Genomic DNA, 12,197 nt, shown 5'->3' on the forward strand with positions numbered 1-12,197 from the left:
GATCTTAAAAATAAAGTTACAGAGAAGTGTAATGATATATGACTGTCTGAGGATGCCATCAAATATCCGAGTTCAATAATAAGAAAATAAAAAATCCTACCAGAAATCAACTCAAATGTAACGAAAGAATAACTTATACCAATTTTTTATTCAACACATTATCACAACGGGATTGATCTTTTCGCAATGTATATTTGGAAAACTATTTCGCAGTACGTGGCACAAACGCCAAACTGACTCCACCGGCCGGTTTAAGGGTAAGCTGCATCACAAGCTTCGGCTCTGGCCCGGCCTCGGTAAGCCGGAAGTGCCTCAGCACCTTGGAAATGGTACTCTTCAGCTCAAGCGTGGCAAATTTTTGACCTGCAATACGGAGGTTTGTAATTTTATAATTATTACTTTTTTAAAGAAATTTTAACTTAAATTACCTATGCAATTTCTGGGTCCAGCACTGAACGGAATGTACGCGTATGGTGAAGATTGTTCCATCGTTCGTTCCGGATTGAACCGTTCTGGATCGAAACGTAGAGGATCTTCGAAGAGAGTTGGATCACGGTGCATCAACATGATCCCAAGGTTAAAATTGGAATCCTCTGGAACCGTTTTGTCTCCTGGTTTTAAAAAAGGAAGTTTTTAACAGAGAGTTTATTTAGTGATTTCGGTTCTTACCTAGAAGAGTAGGTTCGTTGAACCTTCGTCCAATTATCGGTACTGGAGGGTACAATCGAAGAGATTCCTTGATAACCATTTCTAGATATTTCATGTCCTGAAGATCACGGTAGGACACAGGAGTTTCAAGATTGCTTCCGAGAATATTGATCACTTCGTTGTAAGCTTTTTCTTGAACCTCTGGATTTCTAGCCAATAGTAGCAAAGTGAATGCGATCGCAATAGTAGTGGTGTCGTGACCCTCGAACATGAACGTATCAACTTCCTCCTGAATTTCCTTATCCGTCAAGGGCTGTCCATCAACGGTGGCCTGCAGAAGTACGTCTAGGAACGCCATCTTCTTTTTCATTCCGACACCATCATCACCTTCAATGACTTTTTCTCCACTTTCAGCTAGTTCTTGACGTCTGGCATGAATAATTTTGGTTGTGAAGTCGTGAAGAACTTTTATCTGTTTTTCCTGTCGTTTTCTATCGGGACTCAGATTGAACAGGAAATCTGACCTTTGCCATACTTTTACGAAACGATTGGCCAAAAGGTAGCTCAGCTCCGTGACTGCTTTAACGTATGGCGATTCTGTGTCCGTTTGAGCGTTGATCTGGGTACCCATGGCAGTTTCTAAAATAAGTTCAAAATTTAATCCTTATTTATTCTTTAAACAATAATAACAACGAGTTTACCACAAATAATATCCAAAGCTGCCAGTGTCACATAGGGATAGATATTGACCAGCTTACCATTGGCTTCGCCCTTTAACCGTTGAGCCAAAATGGAACTCTGTTTGTCGAAAACTTCGACGAATTGTTCTAAAATTTTGAAATGAAACGCCGGCGTTATGATCTTCCGCTTCTGGTACCACTTCTGACCGGTACTCAGCAGCAACCCATCACCCAACCAGGGCACCAAAAACTTGTACAGCTCGCTTTTGCGTATCAACTTCTGGCTGCTGAGAACGATTTCCGTTTCCTGAATATCGGTACAGAACAGGGCCAACCGGGAGCCGATCCAGACGCACAGCATCTTGCCGTACTTTTTGGTGAGCATTGTGATGAAGTTGATCGTATCTTGAATAGAGAAGTAAAATTTATAAAATCGTTATACAAGGAAAATTTAATTGAAAACAATAGAAAGAATTTGAAACATCCCTTTGATGCTTGAAGTCATCGTTTGCTCATTAGCGCATATACCACGTGAACAACTTTCGGGAAGGATGGAGGGGTGCTTAGAAATGTCCACGCTTGTCCACAAAAAGTAAGGTAGGGGTTTGAGTCATGTCCACGTGGTTTGGACACATCTCAACCATCTTATGACAGATTTCATCATCTCATTCGGAAGATCGAGAGCCATGTTTACCTTCTGTAACTTAAGCTCAGCTTAACGTTGGAACATTTTCCAAAAACTGCACATAAAATTCTAAACCAAATCATCTCAAGGTGGGGTGGACCAAATTTAAAAATTCAAATTGCACTAGAATCCTTATTCCAACGGCGGTGGAGGAGATCTACCGCAAACTGAAACGCGAAGCAGGAAGGATTGGGTTGATGATTAATACGTCCAAGACGAAGTACATGCTGGCCTGCGGATCCGAGACCGACCGAACCCGCTTGTCCAGTAATAACAAGGTCACGATCGACGGCGACGAGCTGGAGATAGTCGAAGACTTTGTCTATCTCGGCTCACTGGTGACCGCAGACAATGACACCAGCCGTGAGATCCGGAGGCGAATTATCAGCGGAAGTCGTGCCTACTATGGACTCCACAAGCAACTGCGGTCGAGAAGACTTAGCCCTCGCACGAAGTGTAACCTGTATATGACGCTCATTAGACCGGTTGTTCTCTACGGGCACGACACATGGATATTGCTCGAGGAGGACCTGCGTACACTCGGAGTATTCGAGCGACGAATGTTAAGAACCATCTTTGGCGGCATACAGGAGGACGTAGTGTGGAGGCGAAGGATGAACCACGAGCTCGCGCGACTCTACGGCGAACCCAGTATCCAGAAGGTGGTGAAGGCTGGCCGGATACGATGGGCGGGACATGTTGCGAGAATGCCGGACGACTTTCCTGCAAAACAGGTGTTCGCTACGAATCCGGTAGGAACAAGACGAGCGGGGGCGCAACGAGCGAGGTGGTTAGACCAAGTGGAGCGTTATCTGGCGAACGTGGGGTGCCCGAGAAATTGGAGAACGGTTGCTATGAACCGAGTGAATTTTAGGAATTATGTTCGTCAAGTTATGTCGTAAGACGGAATACTATGTAAATAAAAAATAAATAGAATCCTTATTTCATACTTATCAAAATACATTTGGTTTTATTAACAGCAATTGATTGTATCCGATAGGTTAATGCAAATGTTGTTTGAATTTTCATTAGAATTTACATGGGTTACGTACGAGAGTGTTTTAATGTTCAAATCCGGTCGCCACTAAGTTGGATCTAATTGGTCTTAGGCATTAGTCGTGTAATATATGCGCAATGCAATTAAAAAAAATCCGGTCGCCAATTTATTAAAAGTATCATGCGGTTTTCATAATGCAAATTCTTGTTTTCCTCAGTCCGCTTGGCTTCTGTGGAAATGTCAGGCAGAATAACGCCAAATCAGTGAGTTTTGAAATATTGTGTTATGTATATGGCGACCGTGAAAAAAAATGTTTTATCGACTTTCAATTCTTACGTTTGGTTGTAGATTGGGCCATTTGAGCAAAATTTCAGCTCAACTGAACTTGATTTAGATGTGCCTCAAAGTCCTTGAATTTTCTTTTTTCGCCAATAAAAATCTACTTTCTGGAACTAGTCCGTTTTTTTTCAATAAACCGATGGATTTATATGGAATGCTTCAGAGTTGCCTTATACAATACCGTCAAGCAGGGCATCATGCAATAGCGGGTTTAGATGCAAAATTTGTATACCACAGCACAAATTTTAATCTAATGTTAAGTGATATTATGTTATGGTGGTACCATTTATTGATTACAAAATGATAACGACATAGTTTCTTACAATTTAAGCTAGTTTTATAATGTTTTTGATTCTCACAGGAAATTAAAAAAAAACTTTAACCAATGTAACGGAAAGTGTTTGAAGTGCTGTACTTATACTCCTTTGGCTACAAACAAAATTTGACTTCAATTCAGCAGGGGGGCTTCAACGACATCTAAACATAAGAAAATAGTGGAATTTTTTTCATTGAAATGCATATGCTGAATGGCAATGAAGGATTAATTTTAGATGGTTATCTCGATTTTTTCAGTTCTGTTACTAATACCACAGAGAAAAGACGTACAAGCTAGACCACGAAACTTTTGTAAAATTTCCAACGACCGTTTTGATCCAATTTTTGTTTTTTGGCGTGGCCACCAGATGTCTCAAAAGAAAACTGTCAAAGCCAAACTGAGAAAAAAAATAAAATTTTGGTCAGTTTTGACCAGATCGTGTGAACTATTTGGCATGTTTCAAGAAAATTACTGTAAAAGTTTCGGAAAATTATCTTAAAAGTTAGTCGCTATTTCCTTCAAGCTAGAAGAGCCAAATTTTGGACAATGGGATGCAAAAGTATGACGTACCGCAGCCCGTGGCGTAGAGGATAGCCTTCAAGTCTTCTAAGACAGAGGACATGAGATTGAAACCCGGTCACGGCATACAAAGTACACTTTCTGTGGGTCGGTGATTTTGGCATTTGGAAAATGCTAGCCATCATATCTTCGAAAGACGTAAGCTTAGAGTTAAGAAAAAGGAATCTCTTCCAGGAAACATCAAGTTTTATTGATATCCTGTATGTGTTTGTGGGCGTTTATTTTTTTTTTTTTCAAGTGATACTTGGAAAGTAACCAGCTTTCAGATGTCTAGAATTAGTTCTGATGGGTAAGACTGATCGTCAATAATGTCCCTAATTGACTGGAAATAGCCGATTCGTCCTCTAAAGATAATCATCAAGAAGTGCAAAAACTTATTGTTAAACTGTTAGTTATTTCGACTGCTTCACTGCCGTTCCAATCCATATTATCCCATGTGAAAAAACTGGCAATCGATAAAAACGCGAATGAAATTTCCCCCTATGAGGGTTAAAAAAAGCAAGCGAGGTATTCTACTCTACACTCAAAATTTTAAAATTATGGTTATATAGCAAGCTATTCAAGAGTTACAATCTTAACTAAAAACTAATACCAAAACCTTAAAAATCCATCAAAATTCTGCTACAGTTTTTCAAAATTTTCTCACTTGTTTATAGAAAAATTTTGCCAGAATTCTTTCAGCACGTATCCGGGCCGGACAAATCTGGGACGTTTTATATGAAAACCTGGCAAAATCCGGGTATTTGATTTCAAAATTGTCGACCAAAATCCGGGCAATTTTGGTCAATTACTAAGAATTACTCATTAAAAATATAGAAACTTGGAAAAACCTTTCATAATTATTTTTTTGAAACTTGCTCCAAAAATTTTGGACGCAGAAAAAAAAAACATAACACAAATTGTTCATTTAAGTTTGATTTAAGAATGAGAATGAGAATAAACCCGGGAAAAATCCGGGCTATTCCAATGAAATCCGGGCAACCGGGTCGGATCGGACTTTTCCCAAATTTTATTTCAAATATCCGGGCCAACTCGGTTGAAACCGAGCAATCTGGCAAACTAATCATAGAAATTCAGGTCTGAATTTTAAATTTTAAACTAAAACCATTTTTAAGGTTCTGGTTCAATATTCCCATTGTATTTCTACATATTTTCGTATTTCTGATTCTGTATCAAGTTTAAGATTCTTGATTTTCAGTTTGAATAATCATAAGAAATTAGGAATGAAAAGCTGCTTTGAAATCCTGGTTCAAATTCGGTTTTGCATTTCATATCAAAGTTTCTAAGTTTCTATCGCATATACAGATTCATCATTTGAAATTCACATTTTCAAAAAACATTAAAACTAAAAAAAAAATAATGAAATAATAAAATACTGAAGGTTCAGAATTCAGATTTAAAATTCAGAAAAAGATTTAGCTTGTGAATGAGTTTTTCAATCAACATAAAATTTTTGAGGAATCCAAGAGAACATGAACTTAAATATTCTTGTCAATTCGATATCCAGATTTCATTTTTTTTAATTAGAATAAGTTTGTACACACAATTCAGCTGAAAATCACAAATATTAAGTAGAATTTGAGTTCTAAGTTTTGTTTTATGCAAAATATCCCAAATTTAATTTAAAATAAATCATCCACAAGATTTTCATTATGGAATAGATTCTTTATGAAAAATATTTGCTGTTATAGAAGCATGTACCTGATCTTCACCTAAAAAATCTGCACGAAATTCTGTACTTTCTCGGTGTATTGTTTAACATTATTAATATTGCTTAATTGAAGCTGAATTTCAAACCAAACTTAGTTCAAGTTTGCATCAAATTCGATCCGAAAATTTCATACTTCTTATTGATTTTTTTTTGAAAAACTTTGTTTATTTCCATAATGGCTACCCTAAAAAGAATTTATTTTATGCTCAAATAAATAACTTTGATTCACCAAATTCTTAAACAAATTAAAAAATTTTAACCATCGATAAAAGCAAATTCCATATTTTGTTCCTAAAGGATTCATTTTAAAAAATCTGCTCACCCTTTAGGCTAAGAACCACTTTTCTAATGTTACGATTTAACACGAAATCTATTAATGAGTACCTACTTAAAAATGAATAATCATATAGTTACATAAATAATTTGTTCTAATGTCCAGTCAAAAGTAGCTCTTATTGCATTTATCTAGCAATAAATTGAATCCGTCTATTTTATAGTGGCACTAGTTTGATTATTGATGGGTTCATATACGATTACGCCTTTTCGAAATCTGAAGCATTAGAAAATTTGATTTGTAACTTTTGAACGGCACAATAGATGGCACTGTTTCAAGTCAATTTTCAACGTATTTTTTGGATGTCAATTTTTGAAATTTTTCACACTTTTATAAAAATTGTTTGTTCGACTTTGTACATCTATTCTCTCTGCTTAGGGGAGATGAGGGCATAATGGCCACCTTAAGGAAAATGCTTATTTAACCATAGAGAACAGCTGTAATATGAGAAATACATCATTGTTTAGTGTTCAGACACTCAAATAGTCTATTGCCTAATTGGATGAAACTTGAAAAAGTAGATAAAAACGTTTAAAAAAGCATTTTAAAAATTTTTGCCAAAAGCTGAAAACCAGTCACTGTAGAGGCATAATGAGAAACACCCCGAGGCAGTATGAGCACCATTAATGAAGGCATAATGAGCGTTTTCTGCCGGGGAATCTAGCAGCCAATTCGACTCGATGAAGTCAACTGAGTAATAGAGCTACCGCTTAACTTTATCGTCTGACAATTTGGCCTATTGGTTAGATGTCGGAGAGGTTATCAGTAGGCTCGAGTTCGATTCCTGGTGGAAGTGTTTTTTTTTTTTCATTTATGATTCATGATTGCACTAAACGGTGAGGCGTAGATTCATCAAACAAAGCAATAACAAAATAATCTAGGTCTGTTTGTAGAATTCAAAGAATTAACACATGTTCATACACTATGTTTCTGGTGTTTTTTGACGGATGATGCTTTGATGCTATTAGCCGTATAATGTAACAAAAAAAAAATTATGAATGGTATGTGCAAAAAAAATCCCCTCGAAAAGGAATCGAACTCGAGTCTACTGATAACCTATCCGACTATTATTCAGTTGACTTCATCGAGTTGAATTCGCTGCTAGATTCCTCGGCAGAAAATGCTCATTATGCCTTCTTTGATAGTGCTCTGTTCGCCTCTAGTGAACAAATTAAAGTAAAAAAGCGTTTTAAAATTGATTAAAGTAAAAAATCAAATATTTTATGATGTTGAAAATTAAGAAACAATGTGTAGATCATGTTACAGTGCGTACATTTCAGATCAAGATGATTTAAAGGTCATAAAAGCTTATTTGGTGGTGCTCAAAAATTATAATATTTTTGTCACTTGAGAACCAAGCTGGTTATTATTTAATATTTCTGTAAAGATGAAAAGGATATTTCTTTTTTGGTGAAGATTAATACTATGGGTAGTACGAAACAAGTCCTTATGAAAATTTGTTTAAGAAAATACGTACTTATGTAGAAAAAAGGAGTGCTTATTATGCCCCGGGTGCTCATTATGCCCTCATCTCCCCTATATCCCTTTGGATCCAAGGGCCTCAATTCAAATAAACTCAAGACAAAACACCAAATAAAAATTTCTGTTATTGTGGAATATATAGTTTTGATTTCAATTGAAATTGAAATAGAAATAAGATATTAACTCCAATAAATAAAACATTAGGGAAAAACGACGATACTTGATCCCTGGGGATACTTGATTCCTTCGCTATATCTCGGAACAGAAAAGTGTTACAAATATCAAATGTTTTTGAAAAATGTGCCAAATAGAACAAAACAACAATGCTGTTATCTCAGCAAATTTAAACAAAAAAAAATCTAGCTATTGAACTGTGATTGAAACAATTATTAAAATGTGATGTGAAGATATATCGGTAGTGAATTTCGAATAGGGTGAATGCGCCAAATGTAAACAAATACGTTCGGAGACCTACATTTTGATTGTACAACGTTGACTGAAGGATAATTGGTTTTCGAGAAATAATGAAAACAAATAAAAATTGCTGGGAGCTTATGGAGCTGTCAAACTTTGAACGCGTTTTTCTCGAAACAGTGATGTTGGTGCATTCGCCGTATTCAAAATTCTATACCGATAATTTTCTTCTGAATGGGTTGAGATCATTGGTTATCATGAAATTAATAATATCTGTTCAATAACTAATGTTTATGCAGTAATTATCTGTTAACCCTCATTCGCATTAGGGTGCCATTTTGACACCATTGCAAGTTTGAAGGCTTGTAACTTTTTTTAGAAGCTTCAAAATACAAAAAATTTTTTCGGGGACCCTAAATGAATTCAAAAGTTCTTCAATATTGCATCTTTACCTTTTTTATGGACGAGCTCTGGAAGCCTGGACAAAAAAACTCCCTTTTCCGACTTTGGGTGTCATTTTGACACCACAAAAGTAAAATCTATTTAAGTCGTTTGAATTATTATGAACTTCATATAAAACTTACATATATCAATAGATACCTGGTAATGTCAGTAAAATATGTTTAGAACATTATATACAGCTAAAGTTACAAGTTTTCTCGTTATTCAGCATGAAAGAAAAAAAAATCCGAAGAAACATGCCTCACGAAAACTGCTGTAGTTCATATGTTACACGTCCAAAAAAACATTTGCCTTATGCATATGAAAGCTGAAGTTAATGCCTACATCATGAAGACAAGAAATATTTTTTAAAATTTTTTTTAATGAAATGGTCACAAAAAGTTCAAAAAAGTGGTCTCAAAAACCTACTTTTCATTCGATTGCTAGTAAATACTGTTTGAGCGATGGTAGAGTGTTTTAAAAAATATGACTACAAACTTTATTGAAATTCTAACATTTTGCTGTCTTTAGATTTTCGATGCAACAAAAATTGAATTTACTGGAATTTTTCAAAGTTGGCTACTTTGCGCGATTTTTTCAGTAATGGAAATTTCATCTGTTTTTGTGGTCCTCCGTCAGGTTGTACCCGGATTTTCAGTGCATTTACTTTGTTTGGACCAATACAAAGTATATTCATTGGAAAGCAAATTTAATCTACATTCTAGTGAGGTGCAATTTATTGTTTTTGAATGCCGAAAACAGGCCCACATTCAACGCCTAATTTTTTTTGTCTCATAATATACGAAGTTACGGTCTTCTTTTTTTTCTGGGGATTTTCAACCCATAGGCTGATTCATCCCTAAAGAATGAAGTTACGGTCTTCGACAAAGTTGTTTAGCGGAAAACTTTTTTAAGAGAATTTAAAAAGTAATGGCATAACAACTTTATCAAACATTACAAATTTTCCTAGGTTTTGATTAGATATTTTTCCGACACCTCATATTTCAAAACAATTACCGGAAGTAGCCGGCAGATAATTGATTTGACATGATAGTCTCCATTATAGGAAACCTAAACCTCTATTTTCAAGTAAAAATAAATGTTGAAATGGGATACTTAAATCCGAAGTAAATACTTCAAAAATGTCTAGCGTTTAATCCTACTTTCATTTAAGATAGTTAAGCTATCGACACCAGCTCGATGACCCGCAGGGCTCTGTGCTGTGGATAGGAATTCTATTATTTTTCACTTCGTCCAATCTCCGTGCAATCTCCTATTATTATGACGAGTCCAGCTAGTTGTTTTTTTTCTAATCCACCTCATCTCATCTCCCCTACATCTTATACCTAGTAGAACGCAGAACAAGCTCCGGATGATGATGAGGGGCGATTAACATGAATCATCTGAATGAACACAATAACCTATATTGTTGTTTTCTGAACGGTTTTTGCTTGCGTAGTTCACAAACTATCGAAAGGTGATCAATTAAATAGTAGCTTATTTTAACTGAACAAAATACGTCACTGGTTTACAATCATTGATTAAAATGTATTTTTTTACAGTCTGCTACAATTTCAAATGCAAATATTTGGAAGCCGCCTAACTTACCAATGGCTAGATTATTTTCGAAACCAGATTGTTTAAGTCCGGTGCAACCTGTAATCTCAACTTGTGAAGTGTTGTTGTTTTCCCCCCATCAAAGCTTACCTTCAGGTTTCATTTTATAGTACAGGTAATAGCATCCGATGATTGGGTAGGGTGTTGGTCCCGGCCATTGATGTCCATATTTGAGGTTTCTCCGTACCATCCAATAGTTGAGTCCCAGAATAATCAGCAGGGTGGTCACAAGCCACTCGAGGAAGGACATCTTCGCTAGATAAACTTTCTCTAAAAAACCTTAAATTTTAAAGCACAGTCTACGCTACGTTGCTGCTTTTCGTACTTAGTTAGAATTGCTGATAAGCCTATTTCCGATACTGGTTTTCTACGTCGAAGATGAATGAATGAAAAAAAAAAACTGAATTGAAGCTTATCGTACCGGCTGCAATGTTCGTATGTGATCTCAATCGGCGCGACGTTCAAGCTTAACTAAGCTCGATGAGCCGGATTGTGCTCTGTTTTGAACAGCTTTTTGTTGTTTCTCAGTCAGTCATGGGGCAGATGGCCCGGATTGAACTGGACCGGTCTCATCGGATGGATGCTCCTAATTAGTGCATTCTACCGACCATTGAGCATGGTTCGTTGATGTTGAGAGCGTTGGCTGGAGAGGCGTGAAACGTCAGACTCCTTCATTCGCCGGTTGATCTGAAACTGTGAGCTGAGAGAAATCATTCTAAATTCAACACGTGGAATCAACACAATCAAGGGTTAACTGATGCAATACAAACAGTCATGAAAGAAAAATATAACAAACAATATTATGTTGGTTTTTTGGATTTTATCTCGTGTCACATTAGATTCAAGATAATAATAAACTCAATCAGATAAAATCCCTAAGCCATTGGCTATGCAAATAACGACTACACAATATCGTAAAAGCTAACAAATGTCATCTTAAGCTGTTTAGATTTCAATATTAGTCATTTATTGTATAAATTCGTCATCCCCTGGTAAAGTCAACTGCAACTTGTTCAGATGGCGTTGTGATAATGTACCAGTATTCTTTTTATTTTACTTTTGCGAGTACGCCCTTCATAACTTCTCACCATGTCGTTAAAATTTTTGGTAAAAAAAATATTGAGAATAAAAAGGATGAAAATTATCAAACTTTTGGTTATGATAAAAGTCGAAAAAATTGAACGTTATTCTTAGATAAATTTATTATTTTAAAGTTCATTAACTTTGTTTTTTTGTAGAAAATATTTGAAAAAAAAAATGAACTAAGCTAAGAATAGTTGAAGCTTGAATCAACACTAGCGCCACCTGTTAACGACTAGCGATACCATATCAAAACTATGAAAGCTTAAGGTAAATGAAGATGTTAAAACAGTTATAAACCAGATGATAAATGGATCTTCGAAAGAATTGATGTATGAGATTTACTTTGAACCCGAGGTAAACAACAATATTCTATTCAATGAAAAATTCTTGGGAATTCTCAAGAATATTATGAATGACAATTGTTCGTTAACACTTAATTTTTTTCCCCTGTGGTCGTAACGATTTCATAACGAATCATTACAAAGGAAAATTTTTTTCATTTGTTTTTTTTTTTCATTTATCATTTATTATTTATTACTCCCATTTTTGGAGTTTGAAGTTCTGCTGACGATTTAAAGAAGTAAATACACTTAAGAATTTTGAATTCGAGGTCTAAATCAAACATCCGTCAGTTAAATGACATAAGATCTATTTGGGTATAGGTAATGTGACACAAGAAAACTGTCAAATCGTCAAAAATTAAAAAAAAACTGTATAAAAAAATAAACTATCATGAACTGATAGCTCGGTATACATTTTCAAAAAAAAAACACTTCCAGAAATGTGAAACACGATGACCGTTTAACGAACGAAGTTCTAAGATGGTCAACTAGTATAATTTTTAAGATTGTTCAATGATTCCCCAAGCCTG

At 35.6% G+C, this 12,197-nt stretch overlaps 1 protein-coding gene across 1 annotated transcript; it reads right to left on the reverse strand.

Annotated features, from left to right (window-relative positions):
- Positions 1-118: 118 nt before the first annotated feature.
- On the reverse strand, positions 119-10,743 carry LOC129759768 (cytochrome P450 4d2-like). The gene is made up of 6 exons (XM_055757288.1): positions 10,569-10,743; positions 10,334-10,513; positions 1,350-1,733; positions 670-1,287; positions 429-611; positions 119-363 (listed from the first exon to the last, which is right to left on the reverse strand). The coding sequence occupies exons 2-6, from the start codon at positions 10,491-10,493 to the stop codon at positions 203-205; spliced, it is 1,506 nt and encodes a 501-aa protein (XP_055613263.1). The 5' UTR covers positions 10,494-10,513; positions 10,569-10,743; the 3' UTR covers positions 119-202.
- Positions 10,744-12,197: the final 1,454 nt, after the last annotated feature.

This window comes from Uranotaenia lowii, unplaced genomic scaffold, assembly GCF_029784155.1.
Source record: "Uranotaenia lowii strain MFRU-FL unplaced genomic scaffold, ASM2978415v1 HiC_scaffold_267, whole genome shotgun sequence".
NCBI lineage: Eukaryota > Metazoa > Arthropoda > Insecta > Diptera > Culicidae > Uranotaenia > Uranotaenia lowii.

Bases quoted from the DNA above. Each gene is read 5' to 3' on its own strand.
- LOC129759768 (XM_055757288.1), bottom strand. From the start codon at position 10,493: ATGTCCTTCCTCGAGTGGCTTGTGACCACCCTGCTGATTATTCTGGGA. The intron at 612-669 runs GTAAGAACCGAA...TTTTAAAACCAG, and splicing joins CAACGAACCTACTCTTCTAG to GAGACAAAACGGTTCCAGAG. The intron at 364-428 runs GTAATTTAAGTT...TCCGTATTGCAG, and splicing joins TGGACCCAGAAATTGCATAG to GTCAAAAATTTGCCACGCTT.